Source organism: Ricinus communis, chromosome 7 (genome assembly GCF_019578655.1).
Source record: "Ricinus communis isolate WT05 ecotype wild-type chromosome 7, ASM1957865v1, whole genome shotgun sequence".
Lineage (NCBI taxonomy): Eukaryota > Viridiplantae > Streptophyta > Magnoliopsida > Malpighiales > Euphorbiaceae > Ricinus > Ricinus communis.
The window spans coordinates 5,980,693-6,007,394 of record NC_063262.1 but is presented as its reverse complement, the minus strand read 5'-3'; the positions used below and the strand labels follow the sequence as shown (position 1 = coordinate 6,007,394).

The following is a 26,702-nucleotide window of genomic DNA, read 5'->3' as shown; positions in this document are numbered from 1 at the left end:
ATTAAGTGGTATTATTCAAATTAAATTAATAGCTTATTATTAAAATAACAATATAGTTTCAATCTAAATTACAATAAATACTTATCATTCTTAAAACTTAAAAATTTAAATAATAATCCTCAGATATTAATATTAACAAAGTAAAAGTACAAGGGTCTAATATTATACAAATAAAAGTATAGAGATTTAATGTTACGCAAGAATTCAATTTTACGAAATAAAAATATAAAATTTGATATATAAAACTTAAAAATTATTTCTAATACGTGTAATACACACTCTTAACTATTATTGTTAAGAAAAGACTTAAATTTTACAAAAATAGAAAAACAAGAACTCAATGTCATGGAATAAAAGTCCAAGGAACTAATTGGAGAAAAAATAAAAAATACAGTGGGCCAAATATAGGTTATTCCAAAAAAGAAACATCGTTCTTTTTTCCCTCTGAAAAACATCTGTTACGAGAACAAAAAGCATAGGTGGCGCCAACCAGGAACTTAGCTAGAGGACATTATTATGAGTATTGGAAATTATGATTATGATGGTGAGTTGGGGATGGAGTACTTCCAATTGACTGCTTTAATACAATAACATTTTCTTATTTTCATGGGTTTATTTTAGATGTTCAATTACAAGCAAGCAGAAATAAAGATCATTAATATTTTATTTCAATTTAGTTTCTTTATTGAGGACAGAAAACCAAAGTAACAAGAAATACATCTCTTATTCTTCAAAAGAAAAGAAAGAAAATACATCTCTTATTGCTTACTATAAGAATCAGATTTAACCCCCCTTCCTGCTTTGCTCTTTAGTTTTTTCCCTTTTTTTGGTGGGTTGGGCTGTTATTTTATGACTTATTGGATTGGATTTGATATTACTATTTGTATTTGCTGCTCTTGAAATCAATAAAATGATATTTCAAGTTTTGACAGAATAAACATATAAAAGGGATAAAAAGAAAATGGGAAATTACTTTTTCTTTTGGAAATAAAAATTATATTTTTCCCCTTCTCTCCCTCCCTCTCTCCCTCTCTATGTATATTATATATATCTTTCCTTGAAATGGAAGCTACAACAAAATGAGAACTGTATAATTTTCTAAACCCATCCCTTGCCATCCACTATGATACCTATTAACAGACTGGTAACTTAGCTTTTTCAGGGTCTCTTTGATTTATCCTTAACCATTATTTATTACTCAAGAAAAAAAAACCCTTTTCTTCTCTGTCTCTCTCTCTGTCTCTCTCTCTCTCTCTCTCTCTCTCTCTCTCTCTCCTCTGTGTTACTGTTACTTAAAAGGACAGTCTCCAATTCCATCCTCCATAATCACACAAAATTGGAAGTGATAATCTCATGACTTGTTTTCCACTTGGGATGGATTGTTGTTGGTTTGTTTCCTCCTCTTAGTGTCTGGAGTATTAGTATGGGAGGAGTTTGCACATGACCCAACTGTTGTATCATCACTTTTATAGCTCAAGCATGCAGCTTCCAACACCCCATTGGGACTCTGGGGCACAGATGAAGCTGAAGCATTTGCCACATTATCACCACTACTAGTGGTAGCAGACCCACTAATCAATGACAGGTCCTTAATCAATTCAACACACTTCAACACTCTTTCCTGCAAAAACAATTTAAAAAATGTTAATCAGAATAATAACTCGTCAGATTGGTAAAAATTATCAAGCTCAAAGATCTTCATTAGCTGAAGCAAATTTGTCCAGTCCTGAGATTTTCATTTCCTGTGGTTTTTTCCTTTTCCTCTTTTTCATTACCTCTTCTACATGTGTAAAACAAGGCATTGCCTTGTAAACATCCACTGCTTGGACTTCTCCTAAAACAAATATTGCTACTGCTGCAGCAATCTCTGAAGGCCTGAATTCCAAGAAATCAATACCTACATTCAATTCCAACCGCGCACTGCATCAGAGCCCATTAATCCTAAACGACAACCAAGTACCAAAATTCAAAAGAAACAAATTAAATAAAGAATCCACTAAAAGACAGACATTTAATTATGCTTAATATTAGTTGCAATGATCTGGTGATGAGTGAGGTTGACAGATGTTGATTGCCCCTGATCTTGGCCAGGTAATAGTCTATGAAGGAGCAAGGAGTTAGAGATTGCATTCTCCACTTCAATGTGCTCAATACCAAAAGCTCCATTCTTTGTATGGTTTTAGCTTCAAACACAAACTTGGGTTCTCCTACCTACCCAAACCAAAAGAAAACAACAGCAACATCATTAGGACAATAAGATTGAAAAAAGCATTTAAATCATGACCGACTTCAGAACACGTCAAATTGTCATTTCAAAATTAACATTGATGCTTACTAATACCTGTAAATCGACAGAAAGAGGAACATTAGTCTCCTCCATTTTGGCTGCTAGTGACAAACAAGCTACAGCTAACAATTGCATAGTCCAAGCTTTACCCTTCTACATGCCAGCAGTGAGATACAGGATCGAGACAATCAGCAAAAAAACACGAAGTGACAAGATTTTAACTTGAGGAATGCTAATTTCTGCACTTACAGGCAATTGGTAGACTGACAGGAACCTATCCAAGTAATTCATAGATAGGCAAACACTCAATGCGCTAAAACTGTAATGTGCTTGAACCTGTTGATCAAGAGTACTGCCAATTATCAATAAGAATCTACTAATAGACAAGCTATGGAACCATATTATTAGCCAGAAATTAGGGAATATAAAGTCCACCAATAATCACTTTGCAGGATGAGACAAATCCAATTTCAAAATGCAAATACAACTGATCAAGAAGTGAATCCTTAATTGAATTTGATCAAAAGATAGATCTTTGAAGCAACTCCTTTTAGAAATTGAATGGAAACAGATTAGAAAAACAAGAACTCGAATTAGAAATTTAATAAAAGGATGGCAAACTTTTATTGACAAAAACCACAGTTGAGAACCCACTGGCAGAAAACCAATAAAGATCAAACCAAGTAAAGTTAAAACACATCAAAATGGGATCAAATAAACAAAACTCAAGAAACCATTTAATAAGACCAATGAAACAAACCAACCTTCCAAATCCAATCAATAGCCTGTCTCCTACTACCCATATCCAAATCACCACTCCTTAATCTCTTAAGATAATCATCTCTAGGCAAATGCTTCATTTCTCTCTCAACCATTTCTTTAACCCTATCTTCACTATTTATTGTTAAACCCATCAAAGAAGATTTCCAACTATCATCACTATCATTGAAAAAATATTCTCTCCGATTGCGATTGACTTGATGATGCCAAGAAAGGGGAATCCCGAACTCATCTGGGGCATTACAATCGAGAAGATCACTAAAACAAGTGTTTGTGTTCTCTGCACATAAAAGATTTTGTGCCATTTAAGTTAATTTAATGCCTCATAGAAAAAAAAAAAATTGAGACGCATATAACCCAAGAAAATCTCATCAAAACTGAGACTTGTATCAATGTTTTTGTAAAGAAAATGCCTTTTGTTTCGTTTCAGTGATAAACCCAGATAGAGAAAGAGACAAAGGGAAAGAGAGAAAGAGAGATGGAAAAGGAGTGTGGGGGCTGAGGAGAGGTGTTGCAAAGATAGAAGCTTTATGTAGAAAATGTTGTACAATTTTTAGGGTAAAACAGAGAGTTAGAGAGAGAGGGTTTTGTTTTTCTAGATAGAGAAGAGAACTGAAAAAAGAAAGGAAATTACCAAAAAATGTGATTATCTAAACCAAAATGGAAATAATGATAGAGCACTTAAGATGATTTTCCATTACAACAACTTTATTACCACATCTTTTTTCCCTATACAGCAAAATAAATTAGAGCAATAATGATAACAGATTAAATTAAGAGAAATGTTTTATTGCAATTTCTTCGTCATATTTTCTAACTTTAAGTAAATTATGGATGCATTATGGAAATAATGTATGCAACACATGACACATCACTGCGAGTAGGCAAAATGAACAAAAAAATAATAATCAATTTAGAGTTTTCTAGAAAATTATTATACCATACTACTATTATAAATTTAATTTTTAATTATAGTAATAAAATAATATATTAAGTAATTTATTTATTTTATATAATATTTCTATTCATATAAATTTTAAATTATTTACATAAATTAAATTAAATTTTAAAAATTTAATTGCTTAATAGTAAAGTAATATATATAATTAATTAATCTAATGTGTAATTATGTCAATAAAATATTAAAATTAAAATAATATTAATTTTTATAAATTTATACGATAGCATCTATTTATTTATATATTATAATGACTTATCAATTAATTATTTATATAAACAGTAGTAGGAATCTCGTAAATAATGATTTTCTGAAACATAATGAAGTAATAAATATATTGAAAAAATAAACTATCAATTGTGTGTTTGGTTGGTTTATAATTTTTTTTAATTTTTACATTTTTTTCAAACAATTCATAATAATATATAGATTTACAAATAAATATTATTTCTTCAATAAATTAATAAATAAAAGAAGGATGTTATATTTTAAGATTAAATTATTAGTTCGTGATCAATTATGAATTTGTTATATTTAGAAGAGAGGAAAAAATCTTCCAAAATCAATATGAATGAGAAGTTATTCTTTTTGGCCCAATGAAAAGCTATGCGCCAAGAGTCCAACTCCACTCATCTATGTGATTGCTATTGCTCCAAGGATCACATTGGGGCTGCAATGTTTTGTTACCACTCTTTTCTTTTTCTCAAGCTCCCCTTATCGCTTCCCACATATTTACATTTGTACTATTTAAAGAGGCACCAATAATTCAAAGTTATTAATGAAAATGGACTGCCCAAAATATTTACTCTATTTAATGAAGTGGGTTTAAGAAATTTTTTTATTAATTTACCAATTCGTTGCACCAACCATATTGTTCTGCTTTATTTTCTAAAAAAATATTCGTCAGATAAGAGTTATCAATGAAGATTGATGGCAAGTTAAGATATAAAGATTTACTTGATCCGGTTTCGAATAAATATAGAAATTTACTTTCCGAACTCATGTAAAGGTGTCAAATATACTGAATTTAATTATATACCAAAAAATTCTATTTATAAAGAATCATTTAAATTCAAATTTAAAAAAGGTGAATTGTTTGAAAATCACACTCTTAAAAAAAAAAAATTGTTGCCGACTCTATTTTCTTCAAATTTTATTAAAACTTCAATCACCAACCATAGTAATACCCGTCAAAGCATATTTTTAACTACAAATAGTAAGAATATAACATTTATTAGAGCCCAACCTTACCATTTGATGCAGCTTCTTCTCTATCTTTCAAAATATTAGAGATAAACTCAAAGGTGAAATCAGATTAATGTATATATATATATATAATTTCAAAATTCTAGAAAAATCAAGTTATTTTGAATTATCAAAATTTTAAAAGTTTCAACTATAGCCATTCTTAAAGCTATATTTATAGTGAAATAAAAATAAAGAGAAATTCAATGGTAAGCCATGTATGGAAACTATCATCATAAAATTTTAGAAAAATCAAAGTATTTAAAATTATCAAAATTCTAAAAACATATATAAAACACAACATTAATTTAGTTGAGTGGACATATATAACATAATATTCATCGTTTATAAACATAATATTCATTAATTTATTTGAGCAGACATATATAACATAAACATAACATAATTTGTCTTTACAGTTAATAAAGAAAAGCATCAAACTAAAGTTATTCTGTAAATATTTATATTGTGATACAAATATCTTTTTAGTAAAATAAAATTAATAAACGATAAATATTTAGTATTTAATATATATTTAATGAACATAAATTAATAAACATTTAGTATCAATTTAATGAACATAAATTTAAAAAAAAAAAAAAAAGCAAGCGTCAAAATTCTAACCCATATTTTGTACTTAGCCGGACCATATTACAATATGGTCGGGTGCGGGGTATAAGGCCTCCATTGAGAAGCTTTGTAAACAAATAATTATGTATACTAATAATCGTAAATTTTGTTTTGCAATTACTTTATTATCTATACAAGTCATGTTAATTTCTATTGACTATATATTTAAATAACATGCTAATTAACATAAAAGAATATTTTATCAAATTGAGAAAAAAAGATTCATTATTTTTCAACAAAATTAATATAAAATTCAGGAGGAAAATTATCATCTAAAAACAATTAGACCATTGCTATCACATGAATTTTTAGAAGTATCTTTATTCAGTGATTAATTAGACCACCTATTAAGGTTTTCTTATTTTCTTTTGAGATCAAAACCACCTAATAAAAGTTAATAAATATCATTGGAATATTTCTATAGGCCAAAAGACATTAATATGGTAATGGATTAGGACAAAATAGCATCAGAATAATAATCAAAAGTATATGTAATATATTATTATATGATGTTAATGGGACTTGGGTTAAGTAATATTCAGAAACTGCTGCTATAAAGTGGATGAGAAGGAATGTTTTAGGTAATTTTATCACATGTCCTGACACTGTAGTGCAAATTTTGTCATGTTCTTTCTTATTATTATCAAGATTTATTATCCACCCTAATGGTAGAGATATTATATATAAATTAACTAAAAATGTTTATGGAAGTTTTTTTTTTTTTCAATAAAGGACAAAAGTAAAAGAAGATCAAAAGATTGATAGAATGTTTTCATACATAATAGTTTTAGTTTATTGCAGATTGAACCCATTAAAAGCCCCTTAAAGCTATGCCCTCCAACTGGATTTGTTTGCTATTGAGCCCCTAATGAAAATGATCAGGGTGCTCATTTTAGGTTTTTTCTTTTTCTTTTTCTTAAGCGTATATATTACTTTAGAAATTTTTTATATAAATCAATTGTATATATCACGGTAAATAAGTGAGTGACTATTATATATTAGTTTTTTAGATAATTAATTCGTACTCTATTATTTAAAGCTAATAAATATATATCAATCTATTGGTTTGATGTATAGATAGAAACATGCATGTAGAAGTAGAAATAGATAAGAATTTTCTTTTTCTAAAAAAGAATAATATAATTATTTTTAGAGATAAGTATGAAAAAGTACAATGTGGTTTTGCTATTTGATAACTCTTAGTATGCGGTGTTTTTTAGACAAAAAATAAATATGTATTGTTAAAAATCATGACAGTTAAAATATATTGATCGGTAAAATTTAGCCATTTTTAATTCGATCGGTCATCAAAATCATATTTCTTATATTTGATAAATTGAATTTATAGCTTAACAACTCAAAACGTTATTGTTTGATTGTTAAATTAGTTTTATCATATCAATGACTTCTTAAAACCATAATTTAACAGTCGAATAATAGAATTAGGATTTTATTAAGCTTAAAACTCAAGTTATCAAACACGGGTAATATGATATGGCTGATCGAAATGAAAATAGTTGAATTCTTATAAATCTAGACTTTTCACTGTAAGATATATTTTACTATTGCAATTTATAACAACATATTTCTCTTTGTTAAAAAAATACTAAAAATTATAAACAGTGAAACTATCTTTTATTTTTATTACTTTTAATGATTGTTTGATTTTCTCTCAAAGTTGTGGGCTATTTTAGCAAGCATATATGTCATACCTTTAAAAAGAGTTAAAAAAAAAAAAAAGTTCTCAATGTCAAAAGATATAATAATTCAGATATTACTTAAAATTCAATAAGACTTTAAGAATTTAGTAGATAAAACTCAACAAATTTAGAGATTAAAAATGAATTTTCTTATTTTCTAGTAAGTTTGCCCGCATTTCAAAGTTTTTTTTTAAATAATTTTACTCAATGTTTTATTTTACGAATAATACATATTCTTTAATATTTTTACATTTGACTATGTTCAATGCATTGTATCTAACAATTGAACAAGCAACATATATCTTTGAATATTAGTTAATTTAACAAATAGAACAATGATTTATAAAGTTCAGCAATGATGAATCTTTAGGCTAACGAGATGAACAATGCTTTGGACCACTTACTTATTCAGATTGGCTGAAGCCATGAAAAGATAGAATGAAGTTTTAGAATCCAAGAACTTTGCCAAGCAATTTAAGAGATTAACATTGATAATATAATGAAATAATCAATTTGCGTACATATCTCAATTGATTATGGCTTACTCAACTAACTAACTAACCAAAGAAAGAAAACTAAATTCAATTCCAACCTACCAATCTTTATTCAAACCTATCAACTCTAAAAAGGACAAAAACAAGTTAAAAAGAAATCAAGAAAAAGAAAAGGGTTTGTGTTGAGAATTGTGAACTACAACATGTAAAGATGTTGAGAATTGTAAAAATAAATAAATAAAAATAATAATTTGAACTTAGGATCCTTTGATATTGCATTCGACAGCACTCAAAGTACTTGAGATCTAAACATATTAAACATGCCAACTGTTTTTGCCTTTATCAATGTCTTTTTAGCAACACAAATTTCTAGCCCTCTAATTCTTCTTCTTCTTCCCCATCATCATGCCTAGAGATGACATCTTTTCTCATACTTGCCTCATATTCATATTTCCACCACCCCTTTCCATTCTTTGCTTGCCTACCGAAAATTCTCGTGGGCCAAATTTCAACCACTTTGCTTTGGCATTGCAAAACCCACCTCACGTGCATTATAAAACTCATAACTTTTTATGTTTATTATAAAATTAATAAATTCTCGCCATTGTCAATATAATAAGTAAGTGTTTGTAGATAATTAAATTCTCTTTCTATAAGAGTTTTATTATCCTCTATTACGAGAGTGTTGATTTCTCCTACTGTAGGAGTTGCGATATACTTATTGAATTGTCTTGCTATAAAAATATTGAAGAGAAAGAATAGATTCAATATGATATTTTAAACAATCAAATTTTACACATTTAGAGTCAATAGATAAATTAATATCATTTAATGGATCATTTTTTCCGCAAAGTTTGAATGTATTGCTCCATCAACATATATTGTTATGAGTAAGTTTCTTTATATGCTCTTTGTGATTCATATATTTTTTCTAATGTTTACTATTTATTTTTATTTTTATATTAAAATATAGTTATTAATTCTCGTTCTACACTTTTCTAAAAAGATATTTTCTTTATAATTATATATTATTAAATTAATTAGTATGTTATCCGCTTTATTTGAGTCTTGGCATAAAGCAACAATAGTCTCCAAAATTCTATTCTATAACTTAGGCTTAGTTTGTTTCTAGCAAAATATATTTTAGAAAATGGTTTTTACATTTTTGTGTGACATTTTTTAGAAGATATTATATTCCAAAATGTGATAAATTATTAGAAAAACTAAAAAAAATTGTAAATTTTCTTATAAATCAATTTAAATTATTATTTAAATTAAAATAATAAAAATAATCGTATATCACAGTGGCTAACCACTAGTATATAGAAGTTTCAAAACGGATTAATGGATCGTGTTCGTGTCGTGTCAATCTACTTAGACGACATGATTAGAATCGACACGAATATGACCTGTTTATTCATTGGATCAATATATCGCAACCCTAATACGATACGAAATTTAAACAAGTTATACAAATATGATATGTGTAACACGTTTACTTAACTGGTTGTCAAGTAATATAGATAATAAGACACGATTTATATATAACATATTATTAACTTAAAATAATAAATAAATAAATTAATTATATAAAACAACACATCACTGTATACATAACATGTTCAATAGTAACTAAAAGGATTATAATAAACTCACTTCCCAACCCACTATACTAAATGCTTCAAGTTGTATTATAAATGAGTTAAACTATTTGTAACACCAACCCACCAAGGTTCAATCCTAACACAACAAACTTTACGCATTAAATGGATCAAATTTGGGTGTGATGACCCATTTGGACACCCTATTAGTACATATAAATCCAAATTAGATAAAACCTGGCTCAAAACCTTCTTCCCTCAAAACTGTGCAGCAGCGTGGCACGATCGTCACCAACTCAAATTCTCGCACCTACCTTTGGCAGCCATTCATATTTGGTTCACAACATGTAAATATATTCACTATGTTCCCTAAGCACACCTACCTTCTGAAACAATATCTAGTCACATCAATTATCTCTGCTAGCTGTACCCTTTATCATTGCCATATACCTCTTTAGTTATTTGGATCTTTTCAAAAATAATAGAAGAAAAAAAATTAGATGAATTCAGTCGGTCGCATAGGATTATGAGTTTATTTATTACTATGATTATATCACATGACATGTTTGATGAGGCCTTATATTTATATTAGTCGACACATAACCGGTTATAATATTGGTCAATCATAATTGAAAGCAAAAAATACATGCCTTCCAATCATCATTCACCTCTTTTTCCGCATCCTAAGTTTCTCTGTTCCATTATGCTTCCCCTAACCCATTGGAACTAAACACATTAAGCTTTACTCTATGCATCTACAGAAGTCTTTAATATTCAAGGCTGATAATTTGGATTGTGTCAGCATAACATAAATATTTTTAATCCTTAATTGATTTCGTCAAAATTCTAAATTCTAATGTATATATATAATATGTGTGTGTGTTTACGAAATAGATTATACAATACGATTCATATAACTATTTAATTAATTGTATTATAATGGATATTAGCGTGTCCTAATATAAAAAGAAAATTATATATCTGATTTTTTTTCTTATGCTATGGACGAATCATTTCTTTTATAATTTGAACACATTTAACTAAAATTTAAATTTACTCAGTTATTTATTAAGGCCGTGTTATTTGATTGAATCTTGTCAAAAATTAAGCAACAAATTTTAGTAAGGAAGAATCCAGTTCAATCGTCTCTTGAATGATGCTGAAGTGGAGCTTAAGAAGGTGATCAAAAGCTTCTAAAGCTGTAATAGCCTCACAGAGGATTGCGTGAGCCCAAAGAGACTTTGGAAGGACTTGGATCAATTTAGGCTAGCTATTGGCCACTGTTGCATTTTATCACAATTTCTGAAATATTCTTTCTTTTACGTAATTTAGGCTATAATTTCTTTGGAAGGACTTGGATCAATTTAGGCTATAATTTCAGCAAGGAAAGAAAAAAATGATATCAATATTAGAATTACTAACTCATTACAAACATATAATATTTCTTGCTATTTCCGAGTGGAATTTTAGAAATCTGAATTTTTAAATGTTTTTATTGTTGTAATAAACAACAAAGAAAAACAGAAAGAGCAATAGATGAAAAAAAGTTAGATTGCTTGGATTTTTTCGAACCCTAATAAAGATGAATAGAGTTTCAAGAAGAATATATATCATCGTATCATCTATTTATTTACTTAAATAATATAATTTTTATTTTTTAGTTGTGAAATGAGTTAACAATTTTAGTGCTAATTTATATTTTTATTATTATTGTCATCACAATAAATAGCTATATCAATAAATTTTAGCTATTTTTTAAAATTGACTAAAAATTATGTGTTAAATTTAAAAATAAATTAAAAAAATCTAAAATTTATTTAATAATTAAACCGTAAAAGAATTAAATTTACTTTGAACTGCTTAAAAAGTATTTGATAAAAGGTAACTCAGTTATTTTATAAAAAAATTTAGATGCTTTCTTTAAACATAAAGGCAAAAGTACAAAAAAGGCTATTAACCTATTTGGAAAAAGCCAATTAAGTATTTATTCTTTTTCTTTTCTCAATTATACCTTTTATTTGTCTAGAAAGAGTTCAATTAAATTCAAGTTGATAATACTGTTAAATTCTATTAATAATAGAGTCCACCCAAAATATAAACCATTAATATTATGACATGTGGCTTAATCTATTTTTATTTTTTTCTTTTAACAAAAATACTAAACTAAATTAATTAAGATAAATAATAAAATCAAAATTAGAAAAAGTAAAGAATATTAACTCCATCTCCAATCATCATCACCGCCATTATTTTTGTTATCATCACCATCATTATTCTTCTTTGATTAATAATGCTTTCAAAATCATAAAAAAGAAAAACCTAATAATTCAACACTAAACACCTAAAACATCATAGAAATATCTATAACCAAATAAATTATATCTGCAAATAGCTAATTAAAAATAAAAATCTAAAATAATTAAAAAATTTTCAATAAAAATTCTCAAAATCTCACATTTCTTATAATATTTTACCGTAATATAAATTCATCATAAATATATATATATATATATATATATATATATATATATATATTAAAAATTTTAATAATACATAAATAAAATGATGAATATTTTTTATAATTTAATTAAGTTTTTATAGTTCGAAATTTAAAATTATAATTATTTAAAATTTTTAAAATAATATTTATACAATATTTTTTAGATTCCTGTAAATTATTAAATTATAATCAAAATCTTTGTGATTGATTGATGCGACACAGAGAGAAAGAGGAGGGTAAAGAAAGGGAAAGAGTTCCACTCTCTTCAACACATTCTCGTCACCATCGTTGAAGCAGGTGCTGTTTGATCGTCTCCGCTGTGAGCTTGCCACATCGCAAGATTGTTGTCAATCTTTACCATTCCTAACGCTGCACGTTAAGAGATTCACCATTGCCCACAGTTGCTTCATGATAAGAGCTCCAAAACGCACATATGTTGCATGAATAATGGATAGGCTGCTTCTTCAAAAATGGGTGAACTATAAAAGAGATAAATGGGTTAGTATCCAGGAGGGAGAGATTATTATTATTATTATTACTATTATTCTTTTTTTATTTTATAAATAAAAAATTAACTAGAAAGTAAAATAGGAAATATAATTAGAATATGTACATATTTTAAAATAAATTAAAATAAAGAGTTAATTATTTATAATTAAATAATAAAATACTATTGGTATGCTCTTAATTGGCTTTTTTTCTGACCTTTTGTCAAACACAAATTGTAAAATTTTCAATAATATTTTTGTGTGGATTTAGAAAATATAGTTTCGTGGGCTCATTGGTTTTGGGCTTTAAAGAAACGCCCAAACAAGCGCATGGGGAAATTTTGGTTTTGGAGCATGAGCTGCATAGCAAGTGACGAGTGGCGTGGGGGAATGAATCTGACTGGAATCGGTTCCCTCTCGTTTCTATCTTCTTCTCTTCTCTTATTATTATCGTCCAATCACACTACTATTATATTATATTAGTACCCACTCTCACTCTCGCTACTCTCTCGTTCCTTCCTTTCAAACCCTCTTATCTTTCATCTGCTCAGGTCTTGTTTGGATCCTCTTCATATGGTTGTATTCAGTTGTTTCTATTTATGCTCTCATCCTAAAATGAAATTATTTCGGTTTAAAAATTAAAAAATAAAAGACTCTTCTTTTGTTTGTTTCAACATTTGGGGTCACTTTTCCTCCCTTGGGATTCTCAACCATTTAAATAATAAAGCATTTCGGATATCCTTCTTCTTTTTCTTTTTTTCTTCAATATATTAGCCACCAGCAACAACTCAATTTACAACAATTAAAAATATAAAACTAATTACTGTTCTTTCTTTTTTTTGAAATGCTAGACCTTTGTATACAAAGAAGTCTCAAATTGTCACAATCATTTCTTTTTTAAAAATCATGATTTTAATCTATTTATTAAATTTACTAATTACATTGTATTTTAATAACTATATTATTTTTTATTAAAGGCTTCATAGTTGTAAACTATGCAGTATGAGAAATATATATCTATATTAATATAATAAAACTCTTACTTATATTATATATATTGCAGAGAGAAACTCATACTTAATTTTTTAAAATTTTAAAATAAGAAAATAATTATATTAAGTTAATCTATAAACTATTTAATTCGATTGTATTAGAATTATACTCAAGTTAGAATAGCTTATTAATTGAATTTTAATTCTATGATATTTGAATAGGAAAACTATTATTATTATATTATTTTATAGATTATATATTATTTTAATGAGATGGAATTACACTCATATATATATATATATATATATATATATCAAATTGAGTATAGATTTTAAAATAAATATTTGATTAATTTAGAGTCTGAATTTGATGTTTGATTCGAAAAGTCAAGCTCAAATCCGATAGTATTTCACTTCAATTTATTAAATTATATTTATGCTCATAATAAAAATACAACTAAATATTTAATAATTAATATACTTAATGAGCTAAAAAATTATTAATACTAAAAATATAAATTTATTAAGTTTATACTGAATGAAATTTATAGAATATAATGAGATTAATATATACATATATAAATTTACTTATTTTTTTTAATGGCACATATGCGCAAAGTAACTTTTTTATAATTTATAAAATTAACAACTAAAATAAATTATGAACAATAAAAATAAAAAATACTAAAAAATATAAATATTTAATATTTTTAAATATTTATAACAAAAAAGTATTTCAAATTTATTAATTATTGAATGCTAAAATAATTAGTTATTCAAATAAGAAATGAAGTTAGTTTTTTTAAAATTTATTAATCAATAAAATTATCAATTTTAAGTATAAAAATATGGACTATACTAAAAAAATTCACTACCCTAATTGAGATTATTAAACAGTAAACTTATTTATAGAATAAAATATATTATTTATTAATAAAGTTTGATTTAATACATAAATCAGTTTCAGTTTTTTTATTACATCACTTCTTGAGAATAAAAAATATATTAAAATATATTTAAAAATTTAAAATAAAATTATATATTAATTTTATAATATTAAATAAAAAATAATTTTTAACGCATTTAAATTGTTTTAGAATTAATTATATGATAAAAATAAAAATATAAAAAATAATAAATATTAAATTATTATTTAATTAAAGACTAAAATTATTTTATATGAAAAATAAATTTATATTCTAATTTGATAATAAAATTAATTTTAAACAAGTTTGATATTTTATAATAAATTTTAAATTAAATTATAATTTTAAATTATTAATTTAATTTTTAGTTAATATTAAAATAATAATTAATTTTATTAAAATAAATAGAATTTTAATATAATAAAAAACAAAAAAATCGATTCATATTTTAAATCATAAATACTATTCAACCGATAAAATTATTGATAGAAATATATTTTAACCCTGCCAGTTTAGGTTATGGTGTTATTGAGAAGGCAAATATGCTATAATCGATTATTTGGTAGCTGTTAACAGCAACCAATGTGGGACCCATACACTCTGGCCCCCCAAGCCACTAATAGACAACTAAATATCCAAACAGCACCTAAAAAAATCACAAAAGCGTCCGCCCCTTTTATCCAATCAAAAAGCGAGTAAACTTTCATACACACTCGCGCGTAAGCCTTTTTTGCTTCTTTTCGTTCAAATTAATCAACAAAACATATTCCTTCCCTCAAATAAATTAATAAAAAATAAAAACAAACAAAACTATTCCTTCCTTGCCCTCCTTCTCCATTCAATTCAATTTCACAAAAAAAGAAAAAGAAAAGAAAAAAAAAAAAGAGAAAAGAAAGCTCTGCAATTCTTTTTCTCTTCAATGGCGATTCTAGTACCAGAAACTCTAACAAGAGACCAGTGTGTGTACATGGCAAAACTCGCCGAGCAAGCTGAACGCTACGAGGAAATGGTACAGTTCATGGAAAAACTCGCCACGTCATCAACACCTGGCTCAGAGCTCTCCGTGGAAGAGCGCAACCTTCTCTCAGTAGCGTACAAAAACGTGATCGGGTCGCTGCGTGCGGCGTGGAGAATCGTGTCGTCGATAGAGCAAAAGGAAGAGAGTAGAAAGAATGAAGAGCATGTGGTACTAGTGAAAGAGTATAGATCGAAGGTAGAGAGTGAGTTGTCGAATGTATGTGCTGGGATTTTGAAGGTTTTGGACTCTCATTTGATTCCGTCGGCTACTGCGACTGAGTCGAAGGTGTTTTATTTGAAAATGAAAGGTGATTATCATAGGTATTTGGCTGAGTTTAAAGTTGGCGATGAGAGAAAATCTGCTGCTGAAGATACTATGCTTGCTTATAAAGCTGCTCAGGTATAATTCGTTTATATACTTGTGCTTTGATTGTCTAATTGCTGTGTTCTTAATGATTAAAAGATGGTTATTTTGATTGTTTATGATCGGTTTTGGTGTGTAGGATATTGCTGTTACAGATCTTGCTCCAACACATCCCATAAGGTTGGGGTTAGCACTCAATTTCTCAGTGTTTTACTACGAGATTCTCAATTCATCTGAGAAAGCTTGTAGCATGGCTAAACAGGTTTGTTTTATTTTAGAACATGATGTTTTTTTTTTTAATTTATTTATTTTTATTTCTTATGTTAAAGCAGAATAATATAATTTTCTTCATTGAGAAAGCTAGTGCAATTATAAAAGCCATTTTGGGGTATTTGGTACTTGATTTGATTTAGCTAAACTTAAGCTATCAATTAAGTATCGAAGTCTGTAGAAATTAAAAGATTGTCAAATTGTGTGACTGGGATAGTAATTCATTAGTAATTCTGATCATGGATGTACGCGCATTGTTCAAATTGCAGATGTATGTTCTTAAGATGGTAAATATTGATAGCTTCTTGTATGCTTCAAACTTCAGTCCTGTTAAAAACATGGCTGCGATAGTGTTTTTAGATGTTCTGTTTAGCACTGCAGATAGAATGCCCTAGAGCTTCGGTGGCTTGAAATTGGTTTAAGGTCAGAGATAAATAACTCTTTGGGATCACAAAATGTCATCCCCAGAAGATGGCTCCTTTAATGGCCCAAAATTCGTTGAATATCCAAAGGCTTCAATGTTCCTTTGTAGATAGTACTACTTCTGGTAGGTTGTGTCAAAGATGAAGACGGTAATAAAAGAGATTTGACCTGGTCTTTTATTCTATATGTGATTGTTATGCTAACAGCTAGCTTTTACTTACTGTAAGAAACATCTGCAAATTACACACTAGCAGAAGCTAGAAGTATACTTGAGCGTGGCAGAATGCAGAACTAGACCGGATGAGAAATGAGCCAGCTCCAAGGGACATTGGCGAATAACCTTAAATTTTCATTTTGTGATTCTGGGCATGCATGTCAAATGTGTGTTTCTAGATTCCTACTAATGTTAGTTACTTGATCCTACAGAGACTTTGCCACTGAAACCATCCGAGTCCCAGTTCTTATGTGTTATTCAAAGAACTGTACCAAACTGGATTTTATGCAATAATCTATGAAATTTTATTTTCTGCCTACTTTTAATATTCAGGCCTTTGAAGAAGCCATTGCTGAGCTGGACACGTTGGGTGAGGAATCCTACAAAGATAGCACTCTCATCATGCAACTTTTAAGGGATAACCTCACTCTTTGGACTTCAGATATGCAGGTTAGTGCAAACTACATTATTAGATGTTTGGAAAACATATTTTCATAGCATAGTTGATATTTTATCAAAACAAAGAAACACCAATAATTTAACATCAAAATATATTAAATGAACCCATCTTTGTATCACAAATGTGATTATTATGATGTGGAAAGCGACTGTACTTACTATGCTCAGGCCTGCTCGTGCCATACATGCCTATAATATATGTTTAGGCCAGTTTTGAATCTTTTCCCAGTTTCCTTTCCCGTATAATTTGGAAATAACTAAAGCTACAATTATGCAGGAGCAGATAGATGAGGCATAGTTGGATGGAATTGTTATGGCTCTTCCAGGGGGGTGGGCTAGAATGTCATGAACTGTAATCTAAGTATGATATATTTGTGTAAAACTTGCTGTGGTTTTAGCTTCTCGACTATCTCGAAGATCTCATGTAGCTACTACGACATATGGTTGGAAACAATCATCTTTTAATTAAGAAATGAATTTCAATTCCCAGTTGAGCGATTGAATTTCAGATGAATCTTTCAAAATGTGCTGGTTTTATTTTCTTTCACTTTTTTGCTTTTGCAATTACCTGTCTGCAGGATCACTATGTTGTAGTTCTTGTTCTACTCGTAAACAAACATGTATGCAAAAAAACTGTTGCTGATTGGACAGACTTCACGTGTTCTTAGTTGGATACCATGTACTGGGCATGTAAATCCGGTTGCAGAGTTAGACATGTTCATGTTCAGTTTTTTATTTGTACTAGAAATTCATTATATTTTTTACTTTTGGTTTTCCACTTGCATAAGAGGGAAGTACCCAGTAACTTGATGATGATAATAATGACTAGATTTGTACAGGCAACTGATTAGTTGTACTGGATGTCTGCAAAATTAGCTGTAAAGGTCTGTGGCCACCTTGATTCTAAGACGAGGAATCAGGAACCCAAATCTGAGCCCAATTACGAACTTCATTCCTACTGTTGCATTTAAACTTTATTAGGAATAAAATAAAATTATAATATTTTTAAAAATATCATGATAGTTGATTTAATGGTAAATTATTTATAAAATAATTTTATTTTTTTAAAATAAATATTATATTAATATTAAATTATAAAAATTTAAAAATATTAATTTATAAGGTAGAACAATTATAAGAAAATTAAATCACAAAGCAATAAAAAAAATCAGTCCTCTATGTGTAAAAGCGTTTTTTATACTTTTTTCAATTATCTTTTAAGAAGGAAAAACAAAAGTAACAATTAATGTGCTTTATTATTTCTTTTTTAAATTTTTTCTTTGCCCTTATTTGGAGTGGAAAGTTTTGGAATTTATGAATTTAGTATAATCTATAAATTTAAAAAATTTATTGTTTAATTCAAATATAAAAATTAATAATTTTTCCGAAGTTAGTGATAATTTTTAGTATAATATTAAATTTATGAGGAATATTACAATAAAAATATTATAACAATTCATATTCTTTTAGAATTTATTATTTTCTTAAATAGAAAACTAAAATTCTAAAAAATAAGAGATTTTAAAGGTTGAAGAATTTTTTTAAAATTCATAAATTTAAATAATTTCTTTACTTATTCAACACATGAATCTATATATATAATTCTTTGACACATAGAATTTTTTATTTTGAAATTTGTATTTACTTTTTACACCTAAAATTTAAGTTTATATATAATTTTATAGTTTTAGTCTATTAATTTATTGATCAATAATTTACATTCTTAATTAAATATTGATTCTAATCTTAAGAAGTAACATATATATATATATATATATATATATATATATATATAAAATATTTTTGAGACTTAAAATTTTTTAATGTGTATTTAGTTTTGATACATAGAATTTTTGTTTTGACACGTATACTTATTTCAAACACATGGAATTCAAGTTTATATGTAATTTTATAGTTTTTATATTAGTTTATTGATTAATAAATTATATTTTTAATTAAATATTGACTCTAATATTAAAAAATAGCATATTAATTATATTTTAATATTATATTAACTAATAAATAGTTTTCTAATCATATAATGATACTAATTCTATTCTACGAAATAACATTTTAATTAAATTTTAATATTTTATAACTAACAAATTTGTTTTATAATTAAATAATACTTCTAATTCTAAAAAATAATATTTTAAATTATATTTTTAATATTAATTAAATAATAAATATTTAGTCTTAAAAATTAGTGATATTAATTTTATTGATAGTATTGATATTAATAAAAATTAATAAAACTCTATGTTGTATAACTTCATTCAAAAAATATTTTTAGAATCACTACATAAGTTACTACAAAAATATTGAAACATTATTTATATTTTGATAGTTTCTTCTTATTTATTTATTTAGTATTTATATATTCATATGAATTTGTATCATTTTTAATATTTTAAAATGAAAACGTCCCTCTATTTTTCTTTAGAATACCTTTTACGTTTTTGGTTAACTTTTCTCTATTTTTATTTTAAACTTGAATTTAATTTATTGGATTTTGTTAGTTGATTCATTCATATAATATCTCCAATCCAATACAATAAAATAAAATAAAAATATCACACGATCAAATCACTCAAATTATTTTTTATATACAACTAGATTTTAAGACTAGTAATTCCAATTATCATTTTTTTTAGATTTTATATTTTTTGTTTCATATTATATTTAATATTAAATATTAATACAAAAAAAATATTGGTTATTCAATTATTTTGTTATTCTCATTCTTTCTCTTTCATCGAATATTTTTTACTATTGATATTTGTTAATTTAATAGATGACTAACCAATTTTTTAAAATAAAAAATAAAATGAAAAAATAAAAAAAAAAGAGGGAGAGAGTTGGGATTCAAAAAAAAAAAAACTCTTGTTCTATTGCCACAAAAGTTTTTAATTTTATATCTAATTGAATTACGGAAATACGATAATCTCCTCCATAAATTATTATTATAATTTGGTAAATTCATATTTTACCCGACTTTATTTTATGGTACACAATTATACAGCAATAAGAAGACAAAAAATGATTATTTAAGATTGTTTCAATACTGATTGAAGTTAAATTATTGCATCAGAATAATGATAACTATATTGATTCAATATACTTTAAAGAAATCTTTAATGCAATATCGATCACAAAGATTAAATTTTAGTGAAATTACATTTATTGGTATCATCTTTTACATAATTGATCTATTTTAGTTGTACTAAAATACGTGGATAGCTAAAATCAATTAATAAATGTTTTAAAATAATTTTTATATTATTACACTAATAAATTTTTAAAAAAATTAAGAAAGACATTGAAAAATAATTAGTTTAATATTATTTTTTAAAATATTATAATAAATATTAAATATCAATTTTTTTATTAAATCTTATCTATCAACTTGGTTTTATAGTCGGAAATAATAACAATGATCGTGCAATGTATGAATAATTGACTAGTAATATATCAGTTTAGATAATGATTATTCTAAAAAGTGATATATTTTATTATATTTTAATATTATATTAACTAATAAATTAGTTTTTAATTAGATAGTGATTTTAATTATAGAAATTATATTTTAAATATTATGTTCCCTAATAACTTATTTTTTAATTATATAATAATTTTTAATTCTAAAAATAGTAATATTAATTTATATAATACTTGAATTATTTAGTAAATTTTTTAAAAATATTTTTCACATCAATACACTAATTAAAAACATATAATTTATTTTTATTTTTAAAATATGATAAATAAATATTAATATTCATTTAAATCTTATTTATAAATTTTATTTTATAATTATATAACAATAACGATTGTATAACGTATCGATAAACGATTAATTTTATAAAATTTCTCAATATAACACCTTTTATTTATTTTTTTCTCTTTTAATTGGAGATATTAAGCTCAAAGCTAACCTATTGCATATGAATTTAAAGGGGTCGTGCTCGTATTATTGTAATGGACACCTTGCTATTTTAAAACATAAAAAAAAATTAATTAAAAAAAATCTCGTCATAATTATAAGTGTATTTTATTTTTATTGATAATTAAATTAATTAGTCTAAAAGTCTTATGTCTATTAATTTATAAAATCCATATTATTCAACGTAATTGAAGTATTTAGTTAATAAAAGATTAATTTAGTTTTAAACTTAAAATAAGTTAATTATTAAATTTAAAAAAAATAATTTAATTTTGATGTAATCGTGTCTTAAAATCTAATAAAAATAATGTTTTATTAAATTTCTTTTCTTATTAGAATAAAAGAAATAGCAACATTTCATAGAATATTTATACAAAGATATTTTCTTATACGAATATTTTTCTGGTTTAAGATATTAATTTTTATTATTTTGATAGATATACAAAGATATTTAATTCGATTTTTAAAATTTTATGTAGCTATATGGTCTCGAATTTATGATATAATTTGTCCATTTCTACAAGCCTAAAAAAAAAAAAAAAATCGTTTTGAAATAAATTTTGTGGAGCAAGAAAAAAAAAAAAAACAAGTAAAGGAGAAAGAAAAGAAAAACCCCGGAGGATAGAAATGTAAAAGTGCAAAACCCTAGAAACGCAACCACATGTTATTAGCCTTGGCAATTTTTAAGTGCCATTCCACTTCTCAAGTGCTTGATTGAAACAGCTTCTTTCTCTCTAGCTCTGACCATGGAGCTGTGCACTACTACTACTACTCAATCCATCTCTCTTCTCCCCTCCAAACCCTCTTTATCTCTTGCCCATCTCCCAATCCCTCGCTCTATCCGTTGCCGCCGCACCAACTTTCTCCACCCCAGTACGAAACCGGAACCCTAGGTTCTTTTATTTTTGTAATTAAAGTTTGAATTTTTAGTTTTGATTTTATTCACTCGTTAATTTGTGTGTAAAGGATTCTGTTTGTTTCTCAGGATTGAGTAAGCTAGTGCTCAGAGCGACTTATGAGGATAAGCCGAGTAGTTTTGCAGCTACTACTACCGAAGAACGTGAGAGTTCAGTGGTTGTTGAGGTTGAAAACACAGTCTTCAATGACAGCCCTGTAACTGAACAAGAATCTCCTGTTGCTGATGACCAAGTTAATGACTTTTTGGATACCCTCAATCTTAAGGTTTGTTTAGTTTTGACTTGCGTTTGCTTATATTCTGATATTTCATATTTTTGTTTTGGTTTTTGTCTTCGGTCCGGAAGCTGTTCTTTTTCTTCCGTATTTATTTTTATTTTTATTTATATTCTTTTGTTTTGGTTTCTCTCATGAAAGGGCCGTATTATTATGGAATGAAAAACTTGGTTGCTATGATGATATTCTAACTTAGTAGAGAGCATTCATTGGATGCTTGATGAAACTTCGACACTAGTGTCGATCCTGAGCGGTTACCTGAGCAACATCTTAGCTGATTTCCTATATGTTTTCTTAAAATCTAAATTCTTATTTATTATTATTTGTTTTTGAACCAGAAGCCTGCTTGTTAGTTTGTGTTAAATTTGTAATCCTTGTGTTAAAAATTTAATAATAAAGGATGATGGATAGCACCATGCAAGTGATTTGAAATTTATTTGGGGGGTTACACTCCATCTTGTACTTGTATTTAAGCCTATTATTTTTATCCACTTTTCCCTCATTCTATTACACATGATTTTGACCCTTTTACTTTGTTGATGAAACGTCAGCAACCTTCTATTAATGCTATATCACAACCCTATGTTTTTGGTTTTCTTTCTATGTCGCCATTTTTTGGGCCTGCTTTTTTGTAAGTTCTGGAAAGTATGTTTTGAGTCCAAGTGATTGTAGATTGCTGTTTCTCTCAGATATACAGGCATACAAACATTTTAAGCTTCTAATAGTAAAGGACAATGAAGATATTCAATGGTTCGCTCGACAGAATGGTTGCATGGCCTTGGTGATACATAATAATTCGGAGTCCTTTTGATAATACTTTTTTTGTTTTCTTTTATCTGATTTTTTGTTTCTATTTATCTTTTCTTCTCTTTTTTTTTTTTTCCAAAAAAAGGCTATCTATACCCAACAGTTTTGATGGTCATTGGTTTTGCATTTGCATGACTATTCAATAGAAATCGGTTGCTATGATGAGTGGTACAAACTAATGAAAGTTTATACAGCAATTGCTTCTTGAAATTTAATCCTGAGCGGTTATCTGAGCAACGCATAAATACATATTTTATTTGCCTTGAAGCTGTTTTGAGCCTTTATCATTATAAATTTCCAATCCTTACAAATATTAGAATATTTACTGGAAATTGGTTGCTATGATGAGTACCAGAATATCATGAAGTTAATATATAGTTACTTGATTAAATTCATCCTGGTGCGGTTACCTGAGCAACATGTGCTTGTGTTGTATTTTCTTTTGAAAGAAAAAGCTTATTATTTAACTCCTCCATTCTTCACTTTTTACCTGAGAATATGGAAGCCGCCCAAGGGCATTGGATAATAAATCAGGTCAATATATGTCAATCTATGAGCTCTTTTGAACTTGCAATTTAAGTCTACTCCTAGTAACATCTGGGGTATTTGTCTAGAAGGCTCTCTTCTCTACAGACAAGAACAACTTATCCGACTTAGTTTGAGTGGCTCAAAATTCTTTCTCATTACATTGCAATCATTGATATTTATTTACAATCATCAGGTGTATTGTTTATGGCATTTATTAGACTTTTGTATGATGCACTGATTCCAAATGTGCAGTTTGACTCTGAGGATACATATTCTGTTCTGTTCTATGGTGGTAGTGCTGTGGTTGCCCTGTGGTTAGGATCAGCTGTTGTTGGTGCGATTGATTCTATTCCACTGGTGAGTTGCTGTAAAAAAATTTGTACCTTTGGATATCAGAATTGCAGATAATCTTCTATTCTTTTTGTTTGAGCATGACACAGTTATTGAATTCAGATTCCTAAGTTGATGGAAGTTGTGGGTCTTGGCTACAGCATATGGTTCACAACCCGATATTTGCTGTTTAAGGTGAGTCATTCAGCAGCAAATAGCACGTAACAATCTGTAGCATTAGAAGAAATTCAAAATGGTGATTGTTTACATGTTCTGCAGGAAAATAGGGATGAGTTTGTTACCAAAGTTGAAGAGCTGAAGCAACAGGTCCTCGGTTCAAGTAATGATTGACGTGCAGGATATGCTTTTCCTGGGGGTATAATTTTGTTGTGGTATACTAGAGGTTGAACGAGAGTTAGATATTATGGTATTTTGTCAAATATTAGGCATCTCATACAATTTGTCAATAATTATATACACTGCAGTATATTGTATTGCAGCTTTGAAATGAATATAGATTTAGTTATATTGCTCCATCCGTTTCCTTCAGACTTTTTTAATATACGTTAATGTTGCTGCAACATTCTTCATCTCCATGTTACGTTGCATGCACTAGGAATAGAATAGGATGCACCATGGCTGTTTGAACGGGAAACTGAACTACGGTGTAGATTAAAAGGAGATTTATCTTTACAAATAACAGATTTTAATTTTTTAATAATTTTCCTCTCTTTATATATCGATATGACCTGAATTATAATTTACTTGTAATTATTCATATGTGAGTATTCTTTTGCTATATAAATGTTAAGATCATATTTCTTTTTTACATATATATATTTTTTAAAAAATAGACTGATCTAAAATAATATATGACTTGAAAATAGCATTTACTTGTATTTAATATGAAGGCTCATAATATAATTTCTGTATTTGATGAATCATGATATTCATCAATTATTATTGAATAATCTGATTTTGCCTTTTATTGTTTTGTATCTTAGAGACCCACTGGAAGTCTTTGCTTAAGCTAAACTAATTTCTCAAGATCATTATCCAATACAAAATATTGTAAAAATCACGACGTGCCGTCCAATTAAAAATCTGAGGATATTATGGATTATTTATAGATTTAATATCTTTTTATTTTAATAACTGACCACAGAAATCTGGCTATCTATTTTTTTTTATGTCTTTTATTTTTGCAATAAAATTGTACGGATTAAGCGCATAAAAAAGAAGTGGACGGAAGTCATATTTCGAAAATACATGTAGTATTTTGTTGTTTTTGTATATTGTGAGGGCAAGTATTGGGTTGAAACCCATTTGACCATGATCGAGGCACATGGTCCAGCCCCAAAAAAGTATGGTGTGGAAAGCTTTACGCCATGATGACTATGCAAAAGGTGTCGTTTTCCAGCGTTTGGACGGTGCCGCAACATTGTCTGACTGCTTTCTCAAATTTGGAATCAATCGCAGCGCTATCTGGCATGTTGTATGCCCACTGGGAAGGCTTGGGTTTCTTCAGTTAAAATTTGGCAGCTGGGGTGGGGTGTTTTTCTCACGGTTTCTTTTCTTGATTCTAACTTAATTAAAATCTTTAAATATAAAGCTGCCATAAAAAAAGGAAAAAACTCTAAATACTGAAAAGGAAAAGAAAGGGTAAGAATTGTCCGCTTGATGCCCATCCAAATGTAGTCTCACTAATGCCTTGGTTCAGAACAAAAAAATGAAGGTATTGTGTTGATTGTTAATTTTACAAGCATGCACCCAATGAATCATCACCCATAATGGAAATTAAACTTTTGAGCAAACATTCATATTAATTGCTGAATCTATTTAATTCTTTGACTGTTTTTTTTTTATGTTTGGCAAAGGTTGGTGCTTAACAGTTGTATAGATTTGCCTTTGGAGGACAGAGAGCCAGGGTGGGAGACAATAAGAGAATTCAATCGCAGGGACCGAAAATAAAATTTAATGAAATCCAAACAAAGCGTTATAGCATCTCTTTCTTAGTAGTTAAGCATACGTCAAAAAAAGTTGACTATTTAAAAATTTATATTTATATTTTTCTGGATGCATACAGCACACTCCCAGTAAGCACTCAGTACTAAAGACTAAAAGCACAACACACACAGAATCAATGTGGGTCCCGGTTTTGTCCTGCTAATACTAATGTTAATTTACTGATCATATCAGTATTTGTATAAAAATTTACAACTTTTAATATTAAATATAAAGACTAATACTAATTATATGCATAATAATAATTAGTAAAATTAATTTTTAGTAATTATTTATTAAATTAACAACTAAAATAAAAAGTTACAACGAAAGACAAACTTAAAAAAATGAATTATCTACTTAGAAAAAAGGAAATATAATTCTTTTTTTGTTTTCCTATTGGGGGAAAATAATGCTGCAATTCAATTGTTTGATAGTAAAAGACAGGGAAAGGAAGGGAAGGCCATGGGGAGAAAAGCGCAGACTGCATGCCCAACCGAACATCAAAAACAAAAGGAAATATACAAGAAAACCTTACCTTAAGAACAGCA

At 27.4% G+C, this 26,702-nt stretch overlaps 3 protein-coding genes and 3 non-coding genes across 7 annotated transcripts; 5 read left to right on the top strand and 1 right to left on the bottom strand.

Annotated features, from left to right (window-relative positions):
• Positions 1-642: 642 nt before the first annotated feature.
• Positions 643-3,680, bottom strand: LOC8267059 (cyclin-D4-2). Its single transcript, XM_002530655.4, has 6 exons — positions 3,052-3,680; positions 2,537-2,623; positions 2,342-2,440; positions 2,010-2,211; positions 1,776-1,897; positions 643-1,621 (listed from the first exon to the last, which is right to left on the bottom strand). Exons 1-6 carry the CDS (start codon positions 3,370-3,372, stop codon positions 1,352-1,354), a joined length of 1,101 nt encoding a protein of 366 aa, XP_002530701.2. The 5' UTR covers positions 3,373-3,680; the 3' UTR covers positions 643-1,351.
• Positions 3,681-15,413: 11,733 nt separating this feature from the next.
• LOC8267058 (14-3-3-like protein GF14 kappa) lies at positions 15,414-17,856 on the top strand. 2 transcript variants are annotated; one of them, XM_048376594.1, is made up of 4 exons: positions 15,414-16,018; positions 16,122-16,244; positions 17,223-17,339; positions 17,632-17,856. In XM_048376594.1, the coding sequence occupies exons 1-4, from the start codon at positions 15,521-15,523 to the stop codon at positions 17,644-17,646; spliced, it is 753 nt and encodes a 250-aa protein (XP_048232551.1). In that variant the 5' UTR covers positions 15,414-15,520; the 3' UTR covers positions 17,647-17,856. The 2 variants fall into 2 exon arrangements, with proteins under 2 accessions (XP_048232551.1, XP_048232550.1); XM_048376593.1 differs by having other exon boundaries at positions 17,626-17,856.
• Positions 17,857-21,966: 4,110 nt separating this feature from the next.
• LOC8267057 (protein CURVATURE THYLAKOID 1D, chloroplastic) lies at positions 21,967-24,683 on the top strand. The gene is made up of 5 exons (XM_048376595.1): positions 21,967-22,164; positions 22,277-22,473; positions 24,070-24,174; positions 24,271-24,342; positions 24,427-24,683. The coding sequence occupies exons 1-5, from the start codon at positions 22,038-22,040 to the stop codon at positions 24,496-24,498; spliced, it is 573 nt and encodes a 190-aa protein (XP_048232552.1). The 5' UTR covers positions 21,967-22,037; the 3' UTR covers positions 24,499-24,683.
• LOC125370754 lies at positions 22,654-22,748 on the top strand. The gene has a single exon (XR_007216857.1). It is a non-coding gene; the product is annotated as a small nucleolar RNA snoR128 (small nucleolar RNA).
• On the top strand, positions 23,443-23,526 carry LOC112536593. Its single transcript, XR_003080585.1, has one exon. It is a non-coding gene; the product is annotated as a small nucleolar RNA snoR128 (small nucleolar RNA).
• LOC112536594 lies at positions 23,626-23,707 on the top strand. Its single transcript, XR_003080586.1, has one exon. It is a non-coding gene; the product is annotated as a small nucleolar RNA snoR128 (small nucleolar RNA).
• Positions 24,684-26,702: the final 2,019 nt, after the last annotated feature.